We start from the raw sequence: 12,460 nt of genomic DNA on the forward strand, positions 1-12,460 counted from the left end.
CAGCAGCAGCAGTCGATGCTTTCCCTTCCAAATAAAAGGGGCCGCGCTCCTCATGCTCCCCCCCCCCAGCCTTCCTCCACTCCTTGCGCAGCTCGACCCTCGGCTGTGGGGGGACCCAGAAAGCAGCCTGGCTGCGCTGGCTACTCTCGCCCGCGCGACCAAGACGAAGCAGCGCCTCAGCAGCGCGTCCGCTGTCCCGCTGCTCTCCTGCCCAACCGGGCGGCAGTTCCCCAAAGTGAGGCGGGGGCTCCGCCTTGGCGACCCTCCCGGCGGCCGCGGGACGAGGCAGGTGGGCGTGGGGCTTGGGGACCCGCCTCCGCTCCGCTGACGCCGCCGGGGCGAGGGACGGGGGGGGGGGCTCCTCTCGGGGAGAGCGCCGGAGGGTCGCGGAGGGAGCTGCTGCTGCTGCTGCTGCGCTGCGCTGCCGGGGGACCCGCGTGGAGCCGAGAGAGGCGACATGGGTGAGTTAGTCCCGGGGGGAGGAAGGAGGAGCCCTCGTGGCGGAGAGACGCGCGAAGTTGGGGCTGCGGGGAAACTTCGACGGGAGTTGGCATCGGCTGGGCAACTTCCCGCCCTGGGAGCAGCGGCGTTGCTGCCTGGCGCCTGGCTCCAAGCGGGACTATCCCGGGTCAGAGGCGGCGGCAGCGACCCCCGCCCCGCCTTTCCCCCCACGACCGGGGCAGGGGAGAGGCGAGAGGGTGGGGAGGTGTTTTTTTGTGTATTTCTGGAACTGGTTGAGGTTAAAAGACACGAAAGAAGGCGCTCGTCGCGGTTGCATTTAGGGAGACCCGCCGTGAAATGGAGGACGAGGGTCAGTCACGTCCCTCGAAGTTGGAGAAGAAAAAGAGAGTGTTTGGGCAGGAGCAGCTCGCTCCGCTTCAGAGACCCAAGAAGCTCTCCTGGCAAAACAATAACTAGCGAGTCTTCCCGCCCCGCTCGACAGCTGCTCGTGCTACCACAGCCCTGCCTTCTGCTTCGTTTTGTTTCCTGGGGGTTTAATTGTTTACTAGCTCAGAGTGGTCTTTCGCTATATTCGGCAAGATAGCCCCTGGCACAATAACAGTGGCTTTCTTACACTTGAGTTGGTTCTGCAAGGCTTCCCTGATTCCACCACACCATTGCTTTACAACAAAAGAGGAAAACTAAGCTGGACATTTAAAAAGGTTAAAGGATTCTTGCAGGAAGTTACTGGATATGCACTGATTGGGGTGGTCACACTGCTTATTTCCAAAGTTTTTCCATGTGTAAACACTATGCAGGATTGCTACTGCTAGCAGAGCCGACACACCCACTAAGCAAGGTGAAGAGACTGCCTCAGGTGACAGGATCCACAGAGGCAGAAGATCCGGCCTCCAATGAACGCATTGCCTGCCAATGTGGCATTCACTGCTGTGACATTCTCCTTGGAGGCCAGATCTGCTGCCCCCTTGCAGCTCCTCCAGTGCTGCCTCTGCAGGGCCTCTGATGACTAGAAGGTGCTGCTGGTCTCCTCCCACCCCTAGGGAGGAAATGGCAAGGGCTGTGCCCTGGGGTCTACTGGGCTATGCACCTGCCTGGCATGATTCAAAGTGGACCCCCCCCCCGCCCCACACTGACCTTTGATTGCTAGTTCATCTGTTGGGTAGGGGTGATTTGATTTCCCAGCTTTGTTCTTGGCGCATTTCTTCACTGGTGGTGCCAGGAACTATGACAACAATGCCATTTTGTGGTTCACCTCAGGTGTCGAAATGTCTTGGTCTGGCCCTCGGATAAATAGTGCCCAGGGCAAGGCATACCTTTAGTTCCCCTTACCCCTGTGGTCAGCATTGTAAGGCCACCCAGAGGGTTATGGGGCCTGGAGTAGGTGAGATGTTGGGAGCTCTTCTGCCTCCTCTCTGCAAAGACTCATATATATGTGCACAATGCTGGGGGTCACATGCAAATGTTGTTACATGCAAGGACCACAGATTCTTGCAGATGAATGGATGTGCTTTGTTCTTTCACATGTTCTGTGAACCACCCTAAGAGCTTGTGATGAAGGGCAGCATATGAAATAAATAAATACATACATACATAAATACATAATTACATGGGGATAAGGAAATAGGGATAAGGTTGTACTGCCTCTTCCAGATTCCAACCCCCATCTGACAGAACTTCCTTTGACTTCCTGGGGCTCAGTCTCACAGGTCTCCATGTTGTGGCCTGCTGCGGGCCTTCAGGAAGACTTCCTCTCTTAAGGCCTGGCCTCACACCACTCCTACACATTTTCTTATGATAATCTATCTCTGGTGGCACCTCGCCTGAAAATCTTAGGTGGCATTCAGTAATCATTAGTATCAGGCCTGGAGCAAGTTGTCTCAGTTGCCCCATGCCCAGGTTGGGTAGTTCTATAGTTTCACAGTGTTACTAAGTTGTATGTGGAAGATGTATGTATGTATGTATGTATGTATGGCTTGCTTGCTCAGCTTGGCCCATCCTTCAGCTCAGTGCAGACACTCACTTTTTGCCTCCCTAGATCACTGCAGAAAGTATATATTTTTTAAAACACACAGCCACTGAGTTCGCCTACCCTTAAGGCGGCCCCTCACCACCCCAGCAGCATCATGAGCGCAAATAATAATGAATGTGCAATTCATAGGACAATAATCATGAATGTGCACTAAGAAGGAGGGGCCCGTAGTAAGCCATGTATATCTTGCTGTTTGTCAGAAGGTTGCAGAACAGTTTACTGCAGAACAGCATAACAACCCCTGGTTACTTGAGGAATTCACTCAGAAGGTGTGAGGCAAGCTTTGGACTTAAGATGTGTCATGTGAGACATGTGCCCAAAGTTTGGAGATGAGCCCAAAATCTTCCGTTTACTAAATGTATTTACTGTAGTTGTGTAGGCAATCAGTAAGACTTTTTTGAATGGGTTTGTGGGTGTAGGCTCAGACCATTAGGGGTTGTTGTGTCTAAGTAGCTTTTTAAACTTTGCTGTCTGTGGTACAGGCTAGGTTTCCACCACTGATAAAAGGGCATTAGGTGTTTTGCCAGAATTCTCCTGACGCTATGAAGTTATATAGTTCAGTGATGAATGTGAACAAATGTGCCAGAATTGTCTAATGAATGGTTTGCCAGGGTTTTGTAGTAGTAACTTCAGGTTACAGACTCAGTGGCATAGCGTGGGTTGTCAGCACCCGGGGCAAGACAAGTAATTTGCGCCCCCTAACCCGTGGATTTGCGCCCCCTAACCCTAACCCCCAGATGTTGCGCCCGGTGCGGCCGGCCCCCCTGCACCCCCCACGCTACGCCACTGTACAGACTACAGCTTTTGTAGTAACTTCAGGTTACAGACTCTGCTAACCCAGAAATAGTGCTTCAGGTTAAGAACTTTGCTTCAGGATGAGAACAGAAATCATGCTCTGGCGGTGTGGCAGCAGCAGGAGGCCCCATTAGCTAAAGTGGTGCTTCAGGTTAAGAACAGTAGCAGCTTAACTACGGACCTCCAGAATGAATTAAGTACTTAACCCAAGGTACCACTGTATTACATTTCTGCTTTCAGAATATGGACCTGTCTTTAACCTTACTTGTAAAAACAAACCCCTTCAACTTGTGTGGGTGTGTTTATGTGCGATATTCTGACTAAACATTAGGAAGAACTTCCTGATAGTAGAATGGACTCTCTGGAAGGTGGTAGACTCTCCTTCATTGGAGGTTTTTAAGCATAGGTCAGGTGGCCATCTGCCAGGGATTCTTTAGCTGTGATTCCTGCATTTCAGGGGGTTGAACTAGATGACCCTTGGAACCCCTTCCATCCTTACAGTTCTATGATTTCTTGTCCACTATGAGTAACTAGGGTTTAGGCTACAAAAGCTAAAACCAGAATAGCCACGGATTAGCTGATAGTCTGTGAATAGGACTAGATATCGGAGTTTTCCTACTTCTTAGGCCCTATGCTTATATGAATTTAATGTGCTAATGACCATTGTAGTAGGAAAACCTTAAGTTAATAAAACTAATTTTAATGGAGATGACTTGCATGGCTCTTCTCCATTGCTTCCCCCACTCTGCCTGCTTTGATTTGTTTTTCCTCTACTAGGAAACATCCCATCTCTGGAAGCAAGGCAACAGTTCACTGCTTCCAAAGAATGTCTTGGGTCTGAATGTAGTTCCAAGATACAACAAGTACCGCTGGAGGAGAAAATCAGATTATACTTTTTCATGCAACAGTGCCCATAAACTGTGGAATCTAGAGTATTAGTTTTAAAAAAAGGACAAGGAGAGGGGTAACAAAGTCAGCTGCAATTTGTTCGTAATGATTCTTGCCTCTTTTTATTCCTCTGTGTCTCCAGTACTTGATGCCAGCATGCATGTAAATTTTGACTGACAGTAAATCACTAAGTATTGTAAAGTCTTACTGCTCTAGTGGCTTAGATGTTGCCAGGATACATTTTCTGAATAGCTTTTCCTGGGCCAAAACTATTCTGCCTAGATAATATATGAATTTCCTAGAACAATAGTTCCTAAATGTGTCTTTCTCTCTCTCTAAAAAAAAGCCTAGGGGAGAATTTATGCCTGGCATGGGAGATACATGGCATGATCTTCTGACATATTTTCCTTTGCTCCGAAGCCCCTGGCCAAGTGAGGGTGTGTGTGCTAAAGTAATGTGGGGGAGTTACAGAAACCCTCCTTCTCAAAGTTTGTTAGCTGGCTGCAGGTGGGGAAAGGTGTAAATACAGGCATGATGTCTGTTCTCCTGATGGTGGTTATTAGCAACTTGTGGGGAAAGGGTTAACCTGTTTCCCGGTCGCAGTTCCTTAACTTGAATCACCAGTACTCCCTTTCACAAGTGCTTCAAAGTAAAGAAAAGCCTTGTGATATTTGATCACATATGTCCTGCCTCATGAATAGTGTGGTCCTAAAACCACAATCCTATGGGCATTTACCTTGGAAAAAGGACTGTAACACACAACACACACACACACACACACACACACACACACACACACACACACTTGATAGAGCTTTTAATCCATTATTGGATTAAATATTCATGCATTCGCATAGAAACAGGCATGGAGGGGGGAAATGCTTTAAAATAATTTTTACTTGTGCTTCATCAGTAACTGTCTTGTGTGGAAAAATGCTATCAATGTATTTTGTATGTACTCACATTAAGAATAAATTTAAATCTGCTCTCTGGTTGTGAGTATTTTTTACACTCATTAAGGTTTTCAATTGATTATTTTCCCATTAAGTAAGATAACATAGGAAGTTGCATTGTGCCAGGTGAGACTGTTGGTATCTAGCTCAATATTGTCTACACGGGCTGGCAGTGGCTTTCCAAGGTTCAAGGCAGGGGATTCTGCCAGCTGTACCTGAAGATGCTGAGGATTGAACTTGGGACCTTTCATATGCAAGACAGATGCTCTGCTACAGAATTACTGTCCTGTCCAATTGATTGTCTAAAACTGCAGTCCCAACCCCACTTATTTGGGAATAAACCTCAATGAACTCAATAGGACTTGCTTCAGAGTATAGGACTGTGTTGCAAATGTTGCAGATCTTAGTGAATAACCATGTGTAGAATCTAGTGGCATAGAACAAGCATCCATTTAAATTTCCCCCTACCATACATTTTATTATGGTTAAAACATGTAACCTCCAATTAAAGTGTTGCCTCTGAGTAAGTCATACTTAGAGTAGACCCATTTATATAATTTGATTTAATCATGATTAACTGGTCTGTTTATTCCAGTGGGTCTGTTCTGAACCATGGCTTAAACAGAAGCAACCCGAAGGTTGATTACATCTGATGCAGTGAAAGTAGAAAAAAAATGCATGAAATTTATACTTGTTTAGTTCTTCATGGCATGCTGTGTGTGCTTTAAAGAAGCATTCATTTCGGCACCATGTGATTCAGGAGAAGTTTAGACAATCTGGCACAGGAATTGGAAGAGCTCTCAAAGGATCATGTAGGCTGGGAAGGGGGAAAAAACGCAAAGAAAGTTACAAAGTTGCTATATATTTGAAAAAGGAGACAACTGGTTGCTTAGTCTTGTCTACTAGCCTGGGAAAAGAAGTGATGAGTTTAGATTATAGAAAGGAGATGTAATGTAAACATCAAGAGAGAAAGAGAGAAAAATCATAGCTTCGGGATCAGTTTAGCAATGTAATAAATTACCTTGGAAAGGAAAATAATATTCTTCCTTGGCGTTTCAATTTTATTTTAAAGTTGGATAAGCATACATTGGGGTGGTTTGTGTATAGGACAGGGGGACCCATACATAAGCTCTTAATTCTGTGTCTGTTTGGGCATAACATTGCAACTGAAGTGTAGTATTTTCATTGTTCCAATGACAAAAGTGCAGATAACACATAATCAAGAACTGACAAGGTAGAACTTGCCATGTTTTACTATATCAATTGTACCATTACTGGTGTTATCCAGACAGTGTTTGCTTTTGATGCCAGACGTACTAACTTTGAAACCTCAGTAGCTTCTTATGTGAATTAATTTTAAGCTCTAAACATAATTGCATATTCAATGCAATCTCTTTGTGGTGTGTAAATCATGCTTTTCTGCCTCTCCTGTGTTTTTCTTCTTGAACTACTCTAAGCTCTTATAACGATAGCGTGTAGTATGTGTGCGTGCAAGGGGTTTTGTTTGTTGGCAGATCTCTAGTTAAGTTTTTTAAAAAAACAAAGAAACACCACAAACTTGGTTACAAAAGAAGCACACATTTTATTCATATTAAAAGACTGAAATGTTGGGATTTTACTAGAGTTAAATATGCACACACTGTTGCTTTTACTGATAAGTTGTGTGGTACAGTCCCTAAAAAAAATGAGTTACAAATCCGGCTACCCCCAGTTTGAATCTGGCCCTTGCAGTGAACTAGCTTGTAGGTCTTAGGTAGGGCACCCTCTCCCAGTCTCTGGCCCCCTTTCTGCTGTATGTGGGCTGTCTATGCAATTGGTTTGTGTGGGCAGACATATGTAACCAGCAGTAATATTATGAGTAGCTCAGCGAATCTGTCCATTACTGTTATTTCATGGTTTCCTTTATGTATTAAAAATATAATTATAGACTACCTTGCAGAATTGTAAGTATTATAGCAAGAAAACATATGTAAATTGTTTTGAAAATTTTGAAAGAACTAGTGTTCATTATTGTTACTTTTATTATACTTTGTCATGCAGATCGCTACAAATGATAGGTTAAACAGCAGCATTTCAATTGCCCGCTTTAAATTTGTGTTTACTCTTGCACAGTGAATTCTTGTTGCAACAATATCCAAAGCTCCCTCCTCTGAGATATTACTCATGCCTTTTCACCAATTGGAAACTGCCAGACATGTGTTTACAACTGCAACTCAGCAAAGTCTCTGGTGGGTATTAAAATATGTTGTGTCAGGACTAAAAGTTATGTACAAACGGTAATGCCTATGCATAGCTTGGTATTTAAATCTTCATGGAAGAAAATTAACATATTAACTGGTGTCTGCTTCTGAGTACTAAGTGCTGCAAGATCTTCACCCTTGGCAGAATTAATATATGTTGCTGCTGCCTTGGTTGAAAATGAATCTGGTGCTCAAGAGCATAGGAAATACAAGTTATGCCATTACCGATAAAGCACGACTCCTTTGTGTTTAACTTATCAAATCCCCTTAGAGCAATTTGCAGCCCTTTGTTAGAAAGCTTTTGAAACCTTGCTGGTGTGCCAAGTTCAAAAAGAACTTATTTCACTGCATATGTTTGTCCTGTGAAGTCCCCCCCCCTTTGTTAAAAATAATAAGAAAGGATTGATTCTGAAAAGTGCTTTGAAATAGCAGTACTTTCTTCAGCAGAGCCTCGGTCTTCTGCATTTTGAGCTGCCTTCCTAGGCTATTAGAGAAGATAAATGCAGATTACTGAATTTATCTCTTTCTTGTAGTGGAATATGCAAAAAAGACAGGTTTTTCCTTTTTTTAACCAAAACTGCAGGTTAGGGTTTACAGTGTGCATGCACACGAAAGTTCATACCAGTAACAAACTTAGTTGGTCTCTAAGGTGCTACTGGAAGGAATTTTTTTATTTAGTTTTTTCCTTTCCTTACTTAAAACACATCTCACGTGTTATTCGTTACAATTTTTTTTGCAATATAAGCAGTATATTAATGAATAAAATAAATGCAATTCCAAAGTGGGTCACAAATTAAAATAAATCTAGCTATGTCATAAAAGAACATAAAGGTATTTACAGCTAACAGCCGTTGGTGCTAAAGTCCCCAGAAAGCCTGGCATTGAAAGTTTAAAAGAGTAGGCACTAGCCATATCTCAAGGGAAGGGTGTTCAAAACCTGAAGTGCCACCACTGAGAAGGCTCTCCTGCATATTGCTAAATATTTAGCAGGTCTCAGCTAAGAGAGCCTCCCTCAACCAATTTTTTAAATATATTTTCGGTCTGTACAGCAGAAGGTGTTCTCTCAGGTATCCAGGCCTCAAGTTAAAGGGTTTTGTAAGTCAATGCAAATAGCTAGAAGCAGGCAACTACAGGCAGCCAGTGTAGCTGTTTTTAGATGCCAGTGTGGTGTAGTGGTTAAGAGCGGTGGACTCGTAATCTGGTGAACCGTTTGTTGGCTCACTTCCCCCCCCCCCAGAAGTTCCCTCCCATCAATCATGGTCACCTGCAAGGAATTGCTCAAGGGCAGCGTCTGTATCTGGTGCTCTGATGCAAACTCCTTATTCATAAAATTGCAGGAGCTGCCTGAGTCTAACAGGGCTTTTATCGTGAGTGGATGTCCATTGGGTAGCTCTAGCAGCACCTCTACGACTAGAGCCGCTCTTGGGGGTTCAGGCTTGGGCACGTTCACTGATCCTTGGCCTGGCTGCTGCGCCCTGTCGCTGGCAGCCAGGCGTTGGCTTTTACCTGCTCCTTAACCCCCTCCTCCTCACTCCCAACAGCTCCCACCATTCCTTGCCATCCCTTCCTTTGTGGGCACACTCTGGCAAAATGTCCTGGCTGTTGACAGAGGAAGCATTTTTTGGCGCTCTTCCCCTCCTTCTTCCGCCCTTCGCTGACGTTTGAAATTCCGTGCGCGCGCGCGCGCGCAGTCCCAATCTCCATCGGTTCCACTGACGGGGAAGGTTGCTCCGGCATCTCAGGAATGCGGAAATCACTCCAACGCTCTCCTCTCCCTTCCCGCTTCTCCAGAGCCCTTGCCTCTTGGCGCGCTCCAATCGCAAGCGCCGATTTGGTCAGCTGATCCATGGACTCCAGACGGGGCGCGCGGGAAAGTTCATCTTTCACTGCCGGGGCTAGCCCTTCTTCAAACAGCATTTGAATCGGTTCCGAAGACAGGTCCCACCCCAATTTATGTATGAGCATGGTAAACTGTGTCCAATACTCTCGGATGGACTGATTCCCCTGTTTGCATCCCATTAACTGTCTGCGTACCACGCCCTGCTCAATCTGGCTGGAAAACATCAAGTCCATCGCGATAAAGAATTTCCTCAAGTCTTTTAGGGCATCATTATTCGATGCCATCAGGGGCCTCACCCATTCTCTAGCTCCCCCCTCGAGGTGCCCAATCTCAAAAGCCACTCTTGATTCCTCATCGGCAAAGTCATCAAACTGCAGGTTAAGTGCGTACTGCATTTCTGTCTTAAAGGCTTGGTAGCTTCTTGGGTCACCCCCGAATTTCTGTACCAACCCCGGTACCTTCCTTGCGATGGGGGTGGGCTTCCCCTGTGCATCCTGAGCTCTCCTCTCCTCGAGACGCACCGTTAGCAGTGCCAGCTGGTGTTCCAACGCTCTGTTTCTCTCCTCCAGAGTTGGTCCCGCTCCAGCTCCTCCCGCTGCTCTGTCTCCAGTTGGGTTGCTCATGATGCCTCTCTTTCGCACACGCAGCGTCGAAGACTGACGGATTGCTCTTATGGGTTAAGGGGGCTGCTTGTGCGTAAATGGTTGAGCTCTCAACTCATGCAATCAGTTTCTAAACTCTCCCAGTCCGCGGAGCCATGGGTGCATGGCTACCTCAATCGCTGGCAGAATCCGTCAGTGGGCGTTTCCGGAATTTGCGCCAACATAAGAGTTCCTTAACGGAAACTCTCCTTCTGGATTCTCTGCGTGACAGTTTCCTACGCAGAGTAGGCGTCCCCAGCGGAGGTCCTGAAACCTCTCCGCTGTTCTCACTGGAAGTATCTTGGAGCCATCCCTCCGACTGAGTTTCTGTGGGAACTCTCTCTCTCCCCCTGCTGGTTCCTTCCTCAGCATCCGAGGCTCTCCTACCCTCCTTGAGCCCTTCCACCACCTGACTCTCTGATGGCAGTTCCCTGACAGTCAGATTTATTGCATTTAATAACACTTTTGAAATGACCACAAAATCTGCAAACCAGAAGAATTTGTGGACATGAACCATCTTTGCTTATAACCAAAATATAATTTGCCACATAATTTATTCAATACACTTATTAGATAAGCTTTCTGCAGTCTGAAACATAATATGACCTTAAGTTTCACCATGGAAATATGCTCATCAGACTGTGGTGGGATCTATGTGAAAATGCTTTTAAATAAAAAACATTTTTAAAAATACACTGAATTTGGCATAGCTCACTGTCTCTCTAGTGTCGCATTTGTATATCACACTTTACAACACATTTTAAAACATTTTATTTGCAGCTGTATAGCTGAGTCCTGTATATATAGTTTTGATAGAAGGGTTATCTCCATCTTTTATTTGCACCAATATATTATTTGAAGTTGTAATGTAGAAGCAGTGGGGCTAGAGGACACGTTTGAAATTTTGTGTAAGTTCTGTGGGTTCCACTCACAAAATGGCCATAACCCAGAAATATGTGGTTTGGGGCATGGCATAACAAAATGACTGCTATGTGATTATGGCATAACATAACATGACTGAAACATCTAAAAGAGAGGCAGGGGAAGAGGACCCACAAAAGGTGTGGGCCTGCCTCTCACTCATGAATTGTGGATTTTTGAGGAAATACATGTTGACACAGTTTACAGGTGCCGTAGGAGGCACTGGTGAGCATACTGGAAGCAGCAGCTGCCATGCTGATGACCCTGTAAACAGGCCTGCGTAGAGAAGGGGCAGCCAGGCATACTTGCCCCAGGCCTTGGAGAGCTAAACCAGCCGGGGCCCCAACAAAGGGCCTGCTGGACTTAACGCTGTCATGCCAATAACTTTATTCTAACAAGACTCCTGACCCAGGCCTCTAACAAGCTCTATATGGGCCTGCCCATAAGCACTCCAAATATAACACTAACAATTTGGGGCACTTAATTTGAGACTACAGAATCCTAAAATGCAAGGCAGTGATTTCACATTGCTGTTGCTACTACAGTGGTACTTCGGGTTACGAACTTAATTCGTTCCGGATGTCCGATCTTAACCCGAAACCGTTCTTAACCTGAGGCGCGCTTTATCTAATGGGGTCTGCCGCTGCTGCTGTGCCACCGGCTTGCAATTTCCGTTCTCATCCTGGGGCAAAGTTTGCAACCTGGAGCAACTACTTCCAGGTGAGCGGAGTTTGTAACCCGAAACGTTTGTAACCCGAAGTACCACTGTACCAGTTAACAGCACCAAAAAGAGGAAGCTAGTTCTCCATTTTGCTGCAGCTTTTACCACTTGCTGCTACAAAAAACCACCATTGGCAGCAGATAGGAGTGATAAATTTCATGCTCAGTTTCTTGGTTTTTTAAAAGCACCGTTGGCAGACCCGTGCAGAGCTTGTCTAAGGCAGGAGTCCTGTCTGAGCCCCAGGGTGTTCTTGGCATGACCAGCATATGCCTGGCAGGCCCCTGGTGTCCCCCTCCTCCTGGCTGACTTAGCCCTCTGAGGAGTGGGGCAAGTGTACCCAGCTGCCCCACTGCATGGGCCTGCCTCTTGCTGCCTCTTCAGGACTTTTTCATGACAGTAGCAGAAAAAGTGGCCAAATTTAGCACCCCAGGTTTCTATCAACATGTTCCTTATGCTGATCCTTAAGCTGCTTTTATTTTGCATTGTTGTAACTGTTCTGTACAGTGGTAATTTTGTTAGCAACTTTGAGCATGACAGTGACAACGATGGATTTTAATCAAACTAGGCACTAACAAGGGTTGATAATGACTGTGGCAGCTTGGAGTGGAAGGAAATAATGTGATGATTTGCTCTTCCTGCCTTCTTTTTTGTTACCTAGAATGAACCTAGATGGTTTACCTTAAAAAAATGGACAAGAGTTGTGTGTGTTTTTTTATTTTGATACTGTTATTCAGTCCCTTTCTGTTGCAGGAAACCAGCAGTAAAAATAAATAAACAATTTATCACAATTCATTCCAACCAGCAGAGGGCAATATACCTTTATGTACTAGTTTCATATTGCAAACTGGAGCTACGTGTGAAATTGATTGTTATTTTGTTCTTCCCTTTTTTGAAGAAGGAAAAAAAGCAGACATAGTAAAAATAACTTGTAGACATTACTATACTCTAAAACCATGGTAGGTTTCTGTCT

At 45.4% G+C, this 12,460-nt stretch overlaps 1 protein-coding gene across 1 annotated transcript in view; it reads left to right on the forward strand.

Annotated features, from left to right (window-relative positions):
• Window positions 1-338: 338 nt before the first annotated feature.
• Window positions 339-12,460, forward strand: part of GPM6A (glycoprotein M6A) — a 180,067-nt gene continuing 167,945 nt past the window's right edge. The window contains exon 1 of the mRNA XM_081875480.1: window positions 339-461. Coding sequence (XP_081731606.1) covers window positions 458-461 — 4 coding nt within the window. The 5' untranslated portion in view covers window positions 339-457. The remainder of the gene's footprint in view (window positions 462-12,460) is intronic.

This window comes from Podarcis erhardii (assembly GCF_964252035.2).
Source record: "Podarcis erhardii genome assembly, chromosome: 9".
In the NCBI taxonomy this organism is placed as follows: domain Eukaryota; kingdom Metazoa; phylum Chordata; class Lepidosauria; order Squamata; family Lacertidae; genus Podarcis; species Podarcis erhardii.